General features: G+C 42.0%; 2 protein-coding genes across 3 annotated transcripts in view; one reads left to right on the top strand and one right to left on the bottom strand.

Annotated features, from left to right (window-relative positions):
- The window catches only part of zdhhc5a (zDHHC palmitoyltransferase 5a), a 44,032-nt gene extending 40,918 nt beyond the window's left edge, over positions 1-3,114 (top strand). The window contains exon 13 of one of the 2 annotated variants that reach the window (XM_030065351.1): positions 607-3,114. In XM_030065351.1, coding sequence (XP_029921211.1) covers positions 607-847 — 241 coding nt within the window. In that variant the 3' untranslated portion in view covers positions 848-3,114. The remainder of the gene's footprint in view (positions 1-606) is intronic. The other variant, XM_030065361.1, reaches the window with a different exon arrangement.
- Positions 3,115-6,173: 3,059 nt separating this feature from the next.
- Positions 6,174-14,507, bottom strand: tmx2b (thioredoxin-related transmembrane protein 2b). Its single transcript, XM_030065373.1, has 8 exons — positions 13,919-14,507; positions 12,885-12,945; positions 11,465-11,578; positions 10,924-11,000; positions 10,705-10,811; positions 10,283-10,348; positions 9,442-9,571; positions 6,174-8,992 (listed from the first exon to the last, which is right to left on the bottom strand). The coding sequence occupies exons 1-8, from the start codon at positions 14,105-14,107 to the stop codon at positions 8,825-8,827; spliced, it is 912 nt and encodes a 303-aa protein (XP_029921233.1). The 5' UTR covers positions 14,108-14,507; the 3' UTR covers positions 6,174-8,824.
- Between the last annotated feature and the right edge of the window lie 300 nt (positions 14,508-14,807).

Genomic DNA, 14,807 nt, shown 5'->3' with positions numbered 1-14,807 from the left:
TCAAAACTTTCCACCAATGAGATTCCTTGGGACTTTTTTTCCCCTCACTCAGGACAAACTGAGGATACAAAATCAGCTGAGTTTGGTTCTCTTGCAATTTGTCCTAGGTTTTTTCATAAAATGACTGGACTATGCTGTGTTTGTGATGTTGCTTTTGTCTTCCATTTTCTTCTTTTCATGTCCAGTGCCAAAATTCCAGTTGTGTGGGTTTCATTTTAATAGGGTCCAGTAGGCACTGTTGTCCACGTAGTATCAAGAGATATTGGTGTGAAAGATCAAAATGGCATGCAGTTTATCTCTATCTTTTGTCTTGTGTCTTGTCGTACCAATTCAGATGTGCACATTATTTTCAGGATTATGAATAGGTTCTAAAATCTCGTAGTGAAATTTAATAAGGGGAGCCACACAGCAGCTAGCTGTTTTGAACTCTCTGCACCACAAAAAGTGTTTTAAATACTCGGTGAACTTTGTTGAGCCGCATGTGACGTTCCAGCTTGATTAAGAATGGACTTTCTGTCGCACGCTCACACACCGTGGTACTAATGCTGTGTTCCTTATGTCCTCCTCTCCGTCCCCATCCCAACACACACACAAACCCCAAATCAGGGATGAGCTGATCCAGATGAAACCTCTGAGTCGGACCAACGGGGGCCAGCCCCTCTCTTCCTCCTCCTCCACCTCCTGCTCTGCCCCTTCCTCCCCCTCTCACCCAATCAGTGTGTCCACCCGGCCCGGAGCAGCCTATCCCAGCCCGGCATCCGCGCAGAGTCCCGCCCACAAGCCCCAAGGCGGCGGGGTGAAGAAAGTGACGGGCGTCGGGGGCACCACCTACGAGATCTCTGTCTGATTGACAGGCGGCCTCCAGCTCCAGGAACAATGGGATGGAGAGATGAGGCTGAGAGACGGTTAGACTGCGTCATGTAGTCCCACCTCTCTGTGTTGTCATGGGGATTTAGAAACAGAGAAGGCTGGATTTTGTGTTTTCCATTAGTTTATTTTTCGCTGTCACACTAGAAACTGGTGTATCACCACAGACCTACAGAAAGCGAGAGAATATTGAGGATGAATTTTATTTTGATGTCACTCCTAGCAGGGTGATTTTTACCGCTTGGAGCTGAAAGGAACCAAGCTGTACTGTGCTGGCCTGGCTTCACACACCCACCACAGTAACTGGAACTGTGCTGCCTGGACTGGTGGAAGCCAGTACTGAACTGCTACTGGACTTTGTATTTTTTCAAATGAGTCTTAATTTAGCAGCCAATGGTGGATTTTGGGCCTGACTGGAACTAAATAGGGACCATTTCTTGGCGCACACAGTGCTAATCTGCTCCTGTGTGTTTCACTATGGCATTAGTATTGCCAGGGGCGTCGTTCCCAGCTGTAGCTCAATAGGTAGCATGTGGCACTAGCATTACTGGGGTTGGGGGTTCCATTTCCCTCAGTTGCAGAGCAAGGCATTAACACTGCCAGGGTTTGGGGTTTGACTCCCATTGGGGCCACCATTACACTTGCTGTACTGTAAAGCTGATTGGGTCAGGGTTGGATCACAATGAGTTTTTCAGTGGCCATAAGCTACAAATGTTGTGGGATTCAAGCTGCCAATACTGTTTGCTAGATTTGGCAAAATCATGCTAAATAGACTATTTAGTGTTTCCTCCAGGATAGTATTCTTGTCCAGGTGGAAAAGCCTTTGAAGCCGCATTTAGGTCATGAAATATTCACAACTCTCCACTGAAACCCAGATAGTAACAAAAACAAATTAGAATTATGTCAGATCAAAGGTTTCCCATAGACAACCGGCAAAGTACTGACCAATTACACAATAAATACGAATTCAGACAAGCTGTATATCGACATTGGAGGTTTACCACTCTGACTGGACCAGAACTGAATTCAAATAGGACAATAATCAGTCCCATAGTATAGGTTCCACCCTACATCAAATAGAAGCTTCCACCAGACGCAGTATTGTCTGGCTCGGCTTCGTTGGAGCCAAGAAAACAAATGAAGGTTTTCTGCAGTGCATGGAAGTAGAAATGAAACCCAGCAGTATCCCTTTTCCTTCCAGTCTGCATCTCCTCTTCGGGGCCGTGCTCTCTTGCGCTCTCTCTCTCTCTCCTCCAGCCAAAGAAATACACAACCAAGCCTGGCAGGAGGCGACCAACTCACCCACCCACCAACCAACCAACCACAGTCTGTAGTATCCACATTATCGTCAGCATCCGTCATGGACTCTCGACAATCCGAAGGAACGCTATCCATGAACTTGAGCATTGATATTGAGGCGTGAATGGATTTGCCTTTTTGATGGCGGGAAGAAAACTGTGAAGTTGGGGGGAAAAAATGCTGATTCACTCTTTCTTTTATTCATTTGTTGATTTATTCCTAGATGTGAATATGATTCCATGTTTGTACAGGATGATGTGATTTAAATGTGGATTTCCTAAACAAAAAAAAAAAGAAAAAAGAAAAAAAAAAAAGTGGCATTCAAAATGGACTGCAGCATGCACTATTATTACTACAAGCCACTATGGGCCACTGTGATTGGATGTGGGCCATGCTGTCTGTTGTCTTTTGGACCAATCAAAAATAAGGATACTAAAGTGAACAAGGAAATGGTGTTTTGGCCTTTGTTGTTATTGGGGTCTTTAAGACAAGGCAGCCTTTTCTAGAAAGAAAAAAAAAGAAATCCTTGAGCAATTGCCTTGAAAACCGAAGAAAAGTGTTGTCTTTTTTATTTCACTTATTTAATTTCAAATTGTTTTATATGAATTTTTATCAAAATATAGCTATTGATAAATGAAGAGTTTTTAATATTGACTCAAAAGAGGGGTTGTGTTGTCAATTTGTGGATCAAGAAAAGATTAAAGCAGCCCCCCTTCCCCCACTGTTTGGTTTTTGGTTGAAGCTCCAAACACAGCTCACACACTGAGGGGTCTCAGCCTATCGGGAGTTCAGTGTCCTCTGTTGTTGACCAAGCCTGAGAAATTCTGTGTGAACTATTTCAAAATGCTGAGAAACATGATGATTTCTTACCGGCCACATAGCTGCTATATTTGAAAGACATATGAAAAAACAAAAAAAAAAAAACAGTGTAGTAAAAGTCTTCCTTTTGTCCCCTTGCCATTTCAGATCCATTGCTACAGGGATAGTTCTCCCATTTTTGAAAAAATTAATATTGTTCAACCCCCTCACATTATTAAATTCAAGCTGTATTTAACAATTTGAGAGGATTAAGGTGGTTATTTTTAACACTGTTAGCTGGGGGGAAGTCCACCTGAATGTCAGGAGGCTAACAGTTAGCATGTGGAGCATCCAGCCAGTATCCAGCACTCAGTAACAATGAGAGGAAGAGAGCACCACTACTGTCCTACAGAACAGCTGGGGGGGAGTGAAATAATATCACATTTTTCAAAATGGGTGAACCATCCCTTTAAAGGTTTCCCTTGTGGTGATCGTCTCCACAGCTGCAGCTGGAGGTTCAGGAACATAATTGACAGCTTGATGTTATACAGTGTGAACATTTAGGCCAACAATGAAATGTCCAGCAGCCTGTTGCACCAGTCTGACCAACAGTTGATTATAGGTTTGGGGGTTTCTCTCTCGCTCTCTCTCTCTCTCTCTCTCTCTCTCTCTCTCTCGCTCTCTCTCTCTCTCTCGCTCTCTCTCGCTCTCTCTCGCTCTCTCTCTCCTTCTTGTCCAAACCATTGAGGAAAAGTTTACTCTGTCACATTTTCGATTTTTTTCAAAATCAACTTCATTCCTCAACAGTAGCATAAGGTAATAACTGGCTTATGGAAAAGTGAGAAGGTAAATCCAGCAACAACTAATATTCTTCAGCACTAAGTATTTATGATAATGATAACGACGGTGATAATAAGTGTAACACCAGGTGGCTTTGCAGTGAATTTGAACAGCAGAAAGCAATGACCCCTAAACGTTATCGGGATTGAAAAGCAGTTCATCATTGGCTAGCCAGCCAAAGTTCTGGTTTGGCCCCTCATCTCCTCAGCCGTGTAGTTTCATGTTGCTGATTTTAACCTGTGCAGGAATTGGTCATCCAGCAAGTTTGGCTTGTTCTAACTGATTCTCTATGCAAACACGTATTTTAGGAATAACTTGACACTCAGCAGGAGGCAGCTGCAAGTTGGAAGTTTATGCACAACTATTTAAAGAGTTACCTAAACCCCAAAGCCAAATCTGTGCAAAGCCTGACCTCTAGTGATGGCAAGTAAAAGAAAGTGGCGACATCATCCCTTTCACCACTAGAGGTCAGGCTACTCAGAGGTCAGAGTTCAGCTTGTGCAACAGACTGCAGGGCTCCATTTGTTTTTACGCTCAATGGTAAGTGACATAATGCTTTGTAATCTTGACGTCATTCCTTAGTGGCAAACATAACGGGCCAACTTTTACTCGATTTGGAATTGTTTGTTTCTTCCGGGGGTGTCACCCGTGGGTGTTCAACCTGTGTCCATTCTGTGGCCCCTCTAGCTCATCATTTGGCTCAGTGGAGGACACAGAATGGACAGAAATTGGACACACGTGAGGAGCACTTTATCGTTCATCTGACCTTGCAAATGATGTGTCCAGTTTTGTGGCTGTTAAATTGTTTGGCAAAATAAATCAAGCACACCTCAACCAGCTCAGATATTTTTTACAACCTGTTTCGCACGGAGCCAAGCCGTCAAAGAAATGAACAGCGAGGGGAGACCCCCGCTGGCCGCCTCAGCTCCCATGTCACTCTCCTCAGTGGGTCAATGCTTTTGTTAGATCACAGGGAAGCAAAATCCCTTTGATAATGCCTTTTTAAAAATATATATATCATTTTGCTCTACTAAGTGATTCATTTCAGGTTACTGCTTTCAAGCCACAAGGGACAGGGGAGTCAGAGGGCGGGCACAAGGCTAACGTCAGCGAGCACATTTGACAGGCAGCAGGAGCAGCCAGTGGCCTTGCCTGTGTGTTTGGTTCAATTAAAATGGATGTTTTAATTGAAGAAACAAAACCGTGTATTGTATAGCTCAATATGTGTATGTGAGTGTGTGTATGTGTGTGTGAGTGGGTGGGGGTGTTTGATTGATAATAAACCTATTGAACCAGATGAAGAGGTGGAACATTCTCTGTTCACTTGGCTCCACCACATCACACTGAGAGGAGCCAGGAGAGCCGGAGCTGCGGTTTCCTAACCCTCCGGAGGTTTTTGGGATCACTTAAATATACAAATACAAAATATCTCGCTAATTCCTGTCACAACCTTTAACAGGTTCCCCTGACATCCATCCGTGGAGACGCTGACCATCGATAATGATTGATGCTCTCAGTGGGGAAGTCCGGGAATATCAGGGAATTTTACATGTGGGTCACTTTGCAGGTATAGACCTCCACACATTTTCAACTTCAACCATTGTAGGGGGAAATAATATATTGTGTATCACGCCTGTAGTCGATGACCTCATCAAATTAAACTTGAATTAATATTTTTTGTGATTCTGGGCTAAAATCCTTGTTACTAAATATAATAGTATAAGAAACCATTTTTCCAAGGTTTTTTCTCATAAATTTCCAACTTTAATCTCAGAATTTTTCATTTTTTCCTCATAAATTTACCACTTTAATCTCAGTGAATATCCAGGTCTTATTTACCTCCCCCTCTCCCAGCTCCATAATTTTTTTTCTCCTCACAGTGGCCCTAATACGCTGTCATACAAACCAGACTGACTGCTCCTTTTGGAAAAATAATATCAACAGGATAACTCCACTCCAAAACATTTGCACCCTCAGAGCAAATTCACTCGGTTTCTTTCAGAAACATCACAGGAAGAAAGGTGATGAGCAATATATACAGAAATTACCTGCAAAGTTACAGAAAAACTGGAAAAAATCAGAAAATGATCATTTTTATCATAACAATGTATATATTTAAAGTTAAATTACAGGAGAGTTACCACAAAATTAGTTGAAGCATGTGTCAAGTCATGGAAGGCAGCGCATGTCCCATCGGCTCTGAGCTCTGATGGACTTTAATAAATCAGGAAGGAGGAATATTTGCACTGTGGTGCTTCATGGAACAGGAAGCGTTAGGAGTGTGTGTGTGTGTGTCAGTGCTACATACAGCTAATCACACTGAATCATTCTGAATTTCCATGTCAGAGACCCAGTGAGTGTCGCTCCTGTAAGATTTAATGTGCACATTGTTTTATTGCATGAGAAAAACAAGAAGAAACCAAAAGGCAGGCCAGGCGTGTCTTGATCTTTTCAGTGTTTTTTCAGCAGGGTTCTTCATTCACTCACACCACCAAACACACATACAGAGTTGTGGCTGCTCAGCACGTCGCCCTGCTCAGTGCAACTCTAACACATGCCATCCTCTCCACAAAACTCTAACACAACATGACAAGAAGTAAAAATCTGTGTCAAACGTTAGGTACATGTCAACAAAAACAAAATGTTAGTAAGAAAATGGAGAAATCTAACCAGCAAAGCTCACCAGTGTGTGTGAGTGTGTGTGTATTCGGGTGTTCACAGTTATGCAGCAGGCTGGCACCAACAGGAATGAATGGAGTGATTTTGCCCTAAAAGCCAGATAACGTCTACCACCCAGTGCCTCTCCTTGATATCCAGAGGGACACGGGTCACACTGCCACTCTCACTGTCTCAGTGTACGAGCTCAGGCACACCAGCTCTGGCCAATCCTGCATGTGTCCTCTGCTCCTTTTCAAAACAAACCAAAAGAAGACATGTTTGGCCTGAAAAACGTCTCCAGAGAAACGCATTTATCTTCTAAAAAACGGGAGAAGGACTTGGAGTGAGTTTCTTGTCAAGTCGGGAACAGAATCGAGAGGAATTTTTGAATCATTTTTAAGAAGATAATTTCCAAATTTTATGATTCTAGCTTCTCAAACGTGCATATTTTCTACTTTCTGTAGTCATCTGTGACGGTCAACTAAATGCTTGTGGACTGCTGGTTGGGACAAAACAAGATATTTTTCACCATTTTCTGGCATTTTCTGGACCAAACCACTGACTGACTAATGGAGAAGTTAATCGACGGATTATTTTAATCATGAAAGTAATAGTCGGTCACAAGTTTAACAAGGTCCAGTGCGATGAGAACTGCATTTCGCTATCTCATGGTACTCTCTTGTAACTTAACTCGCTATTCTGACCCGCTTGGGTTTACTACAAATGTCATGTTGAAGAAAGGAGGGATGCCGTCACTGTTTCAAATCGAGAGGTACATACAGGGGGCCAAGCATGCAGACAAATCTACCGAGAGCTGAACATGAGAAAAACAGTCCTACAGATGTTCTAATACCTTAGATAAATGAATAAAAACTGGAAAAACAGTTAGAAATCACAACACATCACACTGCAGCTATTGTGGTTTCCCTCTGAGATTGATCCTGATCAGCTTTTTCACACATCAAACAGTGTGGGATCCACTGTCTTTCATGTTTTACAGCTAATAAAAGGTCGCGACCCGGCTGACAGACGTGTAACGAGCCACATTAATGCCAAACTAACTGCAAATGTGCCTCCGACGCAATTTCACGTCAAACACACACAAACTTTACTACACATATTTGCCTGTTGATGATTTCTGAATTACCAGCCTGCCCATGTGGCATGGGTGCAGAGGAGGTGGTAAATATGCAGAATGAATGGAATCAGTGCCAAAAAAAAAAGAACAAACTACAAAATCAAATGTGACAACAGGAAGTAAAGCAGGATAGTAGGAAAACATTAAAAAATGGAATGTGTCATAAAAGCTTGAAATGACTGGAAAAAGCATAACTTGGTATGTCAACAGGTGTACAAATTCAAGTCCGTGTCCTGAAAGGAATGGCATCCAGCAAGTCATGACCTCCACACAACCAAGCTCAGGACGCATGTTTAACACTGCAAATGATTTTTAGATTTAAAAAAAAAAAAAAAAAAAATCTACTTACACCGTCTATAAATTAAACTTACTTTACATCAATATAGTTAATCAATGAATTATTCATCTACCTTAATTAGGCAACTTCAATTGGTTGCGTAAAAACATTAGAATCAAAAACAAGAAAATGGCATTACAATCAGTGTTCCCTTATTGATAATTAGTACAAACTCTCAGCAGGTGTCTCCTCTCAGTCTTTACCTCATCGCTCTAGATCTCAAAAATGCTGCACCATATTGGGATGGAGTCGCTCAAACCACGACGGCTGTATCTGTCAGAAATGTGCCGCATAGGCTGTGGTGATCCACTACATCTGGCTGCTCTACACAGCATGTTTCCATGCTTACACACACACACAAGCCAGGCTGCTGTATCTCAATTCAATCCTACACAATCCACGCCTCTTCAGTCTGTTGATTTCTAAAAGGGAAAATATGATGTGAGGTCGCTGCACCTTAAAGAATCTGGTTACTGTTTCAGTGTTACGTGGTCTCAAAACTATTCTGGGCACAAAGTCCAGGCACTTATATGTGGGTTTGAGGGTCAAAACGCTTTTAGTAAAAGCCACCTATGAATGCCTAGACTTAGTTTTTTGGGCCATCCGTCTTTCTTTCCACTAAAATGCTCAGCTTCCAACAAGTGGGCCGAGAATCTTGCCACTTTGAATGGTCCAAATGCAGTTTGAGAGGCCTTCCCACAGCACTGAGAAACATTTCTGGGAGAGAGGACACTGATCTACACCGACAACAATCCCATAGTGACACAGAAAACATGAGCAGGAGTGAACAACATTTGAGCGAAGAGGAGGAGGAGGAGGAGTCCGTCTGGACCCCAAAGGTTCATCGCGACATTTCTGACATCCAAGCTTGAGGGGTGCGAGCCATCCTATTTGTCCTTCTTGGACTCGGTGTCCTCGCCCTGGGAACCTCCCTCCTGCTCGGGCTCCTCCTCCTCGGGAAGCGGGGGGAACTGTGATTGGCCGGCCTTGGCTTTGTTGAGTTTCTTGGATTTCTGGTAGAGCTCGTTGAGGTTGAACTCTCGAATGATGTTTTCCTGTTGGAGAAATGACAGAGAGACGTGTTACCAATGCAAAGTTTTACAGTGCCCATCGTGATTTCTTTGCATTTGATCATTTTCGTGCCAAAAACTTCCAAGTACTCTGTATTTCCTTTGGATTTTTTGAAACAGCAGTTGGATCATGTCACACAGGAACTCTTTGCAGCTTCAATCCATATTCTATTGTGGCAACTAATGGTCGTACAACCACAACTTTCCAACATAACACTTCATCAGCAGCCTATCCACCTCAAGTGACCGTAAAAATAAGCAATATGCATCATAATTCACATGAAAAGCATTGGATGAACACCAAATGATGTGAAAACTACTACAACTTGAATGTAGCACAACAATATATTGCAATGGAAGATATATTCGCAAGTAAAAGTAGGCAGTACGGTTTTAATAAAAAGTCAGTGAAGAGAAATAATCTACAAGCTGACCTCTGTAAAGCTCCAGGATACCGCTCTACCCTTTTTGTCCACCTGGGGGCGCCGCATGACCTCCTTTCCTCCCTGAAACAACACCAGGGAGGGGAGCTGCTTGGACAGCGGCGAGGCTGACACCTTGTACCTGGAGGGTGACATCAGCAGATCAAACACCTCAGGAAACAACAACATATTTACAGTCCTAGCACTCGGTCTTCAACTAGTAATGGAGAAAACATCAGCAACTGATCAGAGTGGTACCGCTCATATTTACCAAAGCAACTACGATGACTGGCCATAAAATGTTAACCGTTTAAGGTATACTTACCGTCAGCTCTGACATTGTTATGCTAGTCTCTGCCTCTCCAGCGGCTATTTTTTACTCTGATTGCAACTGTTTTAAAGTGATCAGCTTTATTCCTGGCACCGACGCGGAAGTACTACATTACCCACAATTCTTCAAACAAGTTCTACCAATCAGAATGCTGTTACCATGATGACAGGATCAGCGTTGAGTGTTGTTTTTTTAGTCATAAGGAGATTAATTATCAGCCGGGGATAAGTATCTTTTCTCTCTTAAAATAAAATATGTACGCATTTGTCTTGTACCTTGGCCTTTTTACATGCTTTTCAAATATTTTCTGTTCACAGTCAGTTTAAGTGATGTCATGACCCATCTCATTCAAGCCGTTATATTCTTGAAATACAGATTTTTCAAAAATCTATAGGAGAGACGAATGGGAAATTTACCTTGAGAAACTGGAGGTAAAAGTGAGTGTTAATGCTCTAACTCTATTAAAATGTAACAGGGCTCAAGCAAATCTTTCCACTTTAGTCCCCTAATTAAGAGACTTACTTCTTGGAAACTTCTCCATAGCGACCAATGTCCACCTTGCCAAACTTGAGACCAGCACAATTATACCTGAAACACAAGTGTGGAAGTAAGTAAATTTACCCTGCTTACTGTAACTGAGCAGCTGTTTGTGCTTCATGCTTTTTGTCAGTCACATTACTTAGGTTTTGAAAGAAATATTTCCCTCTCTACATTTTAAACTGCATCCATAGTGTCAGCTCTTTGTGTAAGTATCTATTCAGAGACTGATCAATGGTAACACTGAATGTGTTCATGACGTTAGCTCAGTTAACATCCATCCAGATACGGTGTTATTGGTTCATGTTGGTCTGGCTGCCACTGGCCTTGCAGGCTAGCTGAATAGAAAACATCAAAGCAGGGATGTTACTAAATAACAGGCAAGGCCAAAAAACAAAACTCCTTACTTCAGGGAGAGGTCAGCATAGACGGAGGCAAATGACTGGCACTCTGGAGACCAATTGGCAAAAAACTCCACGATCCACGTCACACGAGTGTCTCTGTCCAGCTCCTCCTGAACACACATACATACACACTTTATAATGGTGACTTCTGAACACAAGTTAAAGGCAAATCTCTTGCTGAAGCGTTAAGTCACTGTTGCAAATTGGAGCCGTTACACTTACATCAATGGTTTTGTCGCTGAAGTATTTGATGTATTCGGGTCCCATGTAGAGTGGAGGCTTACAGGTCATTAGAAACACTGTCACACACCAACAGAGAAGGAAAACACATCAGTATCCAACAGAAGGACATTATGTCTGAGGGATTTACTCATACAAAACAGAGGCTCTGACTTCATTCATGTAGTTTTCATTCATCATTTCCTATGTCAAAAGACATTTGCAAAACCTTTTTCAGAATACTGTGAAAATTACATTGTTGGCATCAGTGTGTGTACGTGAAGATGAACATGATGTAAAAAAACAAACAAACCAAAAAAAAAAAAAAAAAAACAGCAACTATTTTTTCTAGTGTGTACCGCAGCACCCCTTGTGGTCACAAACTATATTAGATAGCTTAAAAAACACTGCAACACAATAGCTACCATTTAAGATGAGCACTCACACCATTTAGCACATACCATGGCTGCTGTTGAAGCACAATGTCTTTCTCCCACTAATGTTTTGGCAGACTGGTGTGTGTTCAGATCCAGACAATACTGACCTATGCAGAGCGTCAGGTACAGCAGTCCCATCCTGATGTCCAGTCTGAAGAACAGAATGACGTTGGCCACTTTGCTGAACAGGATGATGTTGCCCACATGCTGCTCCACCGTTACTGACATAAACAAAGACACAAAGCAGCTTTTAAGTTAGGTTTTCATGTTTTGTTTTTTACACACACACACACACACACACACACACACACATACATATGTAACACTCAGTGGTCACTTTATTAGTTCCATCTGCCCAGTGTAATTCAGTCCAATTCAACTGTCGTGTCATAAAGTTTCCTTTCCTGTTGTCTATAATCCTCAGATTTTCTTGTTGTCACAGTAACAGAGGTGTTCATTCACTTCTATGTTTGGCATTGAGCTCATAGTTAGTGCTGCTGTTGGACTGAACTACATTTTATTGACAGCTGTTTCTACTATTCTGTCCCCCTCATGTATAAAAATGGGGGGGTGGGGGGTGGGGGTAGAATTTATGGCAGAGTTGTTGTATTGAACTGCATTGTTGATTGTTTGACCATTTTTTACGGCCATAAGAAGTAGGCCCTATATAGTGTTTCCCCCAGGCTGATGCTTTCCGAATTTTAATTATTTAGGGAGGTGTAATTTCTTCACAGCCTGGCGACATGAGAAATGAAAAGTGCAGTGACTTAGTGTACCACCAAGTGGCTGTCTGCTGATTGTTATTTCAAGCACTGTGACACAGATTAGTGAACTAGGAAGAAGGCCAGGACTGTCCAGGGGTGGGTGCTAAAAAAGCTACACTGTTTTAAATGGCGTCTACAATATGAATTTTGATATTGTAGGGCCTAATCATTTCACTTGCCCTGCAAAGGAAAGTACAGTTCACATGGTCATTGCAACATAGTGCCAGCCAAGGTCATAGTCAGCTGCCTCAGACAGCCCTGCTTTCAGTGGTTTGTTTAGAAACGCTGCAGGAGAAAAAGCAATTAAATCATTTGCTATGCAAATGATTAAGAGGAACCTTAATCATATTCAATACACACCATGCAAAATAAGCAAAGTAATAGAAAACAGCTGAATCATAGGAGGAAAAAGGAGAAATCATAGAGGAAAAATTCTCTCCCTTCAGTTCAGGCGTGTCTTTCTTAAAACATTTTCTAAATCTGCACTGAGAAACACAAAAGTAAGCAGTGCAGCGACACGTGATAAGTATATCTGTGCGGTTCCCATTCCAACAACTCAGAGAGGGCTTCACAGAATCCATCAAAACCCTGGATCTAAATTAAGCATATCATTGTGTTATGACTTCAGGGACATTTGTCTTTAAATTCAAAAGAGAAAACTGATGGGCTATAGGGTTAGGGTTACCATTACCAATCTAACTAGGTTGCCCGATCCCAACATTAGCAACAAATAAATGCAGAACAAAATAGAACATCCACTCACTGGCTCGTCTGTTCTTCATCATGACGATGGCACTGAGGAACATGAGGATCTCCACTTCCCTCTGAGAAAAGATCAATCACATCAGCATTATTTTCAAATACGAACCTACCCAGAGCTGCAGGAAGCAATATCAGCAACTAGTGGTAAATATGATTTATACTGCTTTGATGAGTTAATTAAAAAACATAAACTAAATGTCAGGTGGGTTCATTCTACTATGGCAACAGGAAGAAGCTCTGATTTCTAAAATAAAACTGCAACTAAAAACGCTTTAAAAAAAAAAAAAAAAAGTATGAATTTAAAAAGTATATTTACAAAGTATATATCATGCAGGGTTTTTTTTTGACAAATTTCTCAAGTACATAATTATATATTTCGTATTTCTTTTCTCTTATGATTTAATTCTTCTCTTGAGAATTTGAGCCACTGCAACTGCTCCAATTTCCCCTCATGGATCAATAAAATATTTCTGATTCTGATTATTATTTCCAAGCAAAAGCACTTGAATGGCCCGACAAGTCGAGTTTGCAGCCTCTATTCTGATAGGAGCTTTAGAGCATAACTTGAGGACAGGAAGCTGGTGCTTTGGGGAATACAAATCCTGGATACCAAACACACACACAGCAGTAACCGAGCCTCTGTCAAACACACGCTTAACTGTCCCCTTCTGCGTTTGTCTCTCCTGCCACACTCGGTTTAACTTGGCGCACCGTTAGCAAGCAACATGACTGACACTTGAGATTACATCGAAATAAGCTCTGCTTACTGGACTATTTACCTGCCGGTTTTGACCGAACACCGCAACTATTGGTCGTAAATTGATTTATTACCAAAATGTGAGATTCTCCATCTTGCATGTCAAGGAATCATAGATATGTAAGATTTTTGAATGGAGTTCGGCGTGACGGTGCCTCCTATGAGGATCATGTCCTCCCCGTCGCACAACAGCCCGTTTTCAACGTCCATCCATTAAAATAACTATCTATTCATTGTTCAAAATGACAAAACGTTACTTTCTAGCATTTTCTACGAACCCAGTCGAAGTCGCAGGAGTTGCCGTCCTCTCGCTGTGTGGAGAGGTGGTCGCAGATGCCGGGCGTTTTGCGGACCGCCAGGAAGGCTACAGACATGAAGAGAGAAGCTACATAGTAGGGCTTCAGCAGCCACTTGTACACCTGCGGCAGGTGGTACAGGAATGCGAATAAAGGCGTAAGCAGCGCCATTTTTTCCTTTTCCTAATGTATGAAAACGAAAATGGGATGTGAACCCCGAAAAGACTGGGGCACCTAGTGGTGCGACTGTTAGCTAAATGAAATGGCCGGTTTGCTAGCTTGTGGTTCACCAGCGTGAAGTTAGCCAGAATGAACACTCAACTTCCTGTTACCACTTTAACATAAATCCTCCCTTCATTAAGAAATGCTGTGCACCACGACATAATTAAAGCTATTAAAATAATTGTAATATTGTCGAGAATATTTTGATACGGCCTCTTGATCTTTAACGTCTCCGTTGGTTTTATCCTCCAAAAAAAATGGACAAAAAAACTTTTACTTTAAAGAGGAATTGCGTAACTTCCGTTTACACTGCAGGTAATTCTGGCAAGCTTGTCGTAGCTGTGTAGATTGTAGTCGGCAAAAATGCACTGAAATCGCGATTTAAAGGGGCGGAAAGAAGTGCAGAGGTCATCGAGGACGAATGGCTGAGAAGCAGCTGTGATTGGCCAGTTGACAGACGAAACAAACGATGATTAGTTCAGCGCGACGCAAGTCTCTCCCACCGGAAGTGGGTGTATACTTTACATCAATAATGCTTTTAACATCCATCAGTGTAATAACTTAGTATAAGGCACGATGAAGTAAACAAAGTCACTTAGACCAATGGTTCTAGAGATGGGATTCAGAAACCTTCAAGGCTCCTGGGGAT

This window comes from Myripristis murdjan, chromosome 1, assembly GCF_902150065.1.
Source record: "Myripristis murdjan chromosome 1, fMyrMur1.1, whole genome shotgun sequence".
Taxonomy (NCBI): Eukaryota; Metazoa; Chordata; class Actinopteri; order Holocentriformes; family Holocentridae; genus Myripristis; species Myripristis murdjan.
The sequence above is the reverse complement of the archived record's forward strand: the minus strand, read 5'-3'. Positions and strand labels throughout refer to the sequence as shown.

Excerpts from the sequence above, each read along its gene's own strand:
- tmx2b (XM_030065373.1), bottom strand. The coding sequence starts at position 14,107 with ATGGCGCTGCTTACGCCTTTATTCGCATTCCTGTACCACCTGCCGCAG. Across the intron at positions 11,001-11,464 it reads GTACCTGACGCTCTGCATAG|TGTTTCTAATGACCTGTAAG; the intron begins GTCAGTATTGTC and ends GGTGTGTGACAG. Across the intron at positions 9,572-10,282 it reads TATGGAGAAGTTTCCAAGAA|GTACAAGGTGTCAGCCTCGC; the intron begins GTAAGTCTCTTA and ends GTCACCCTCCAG.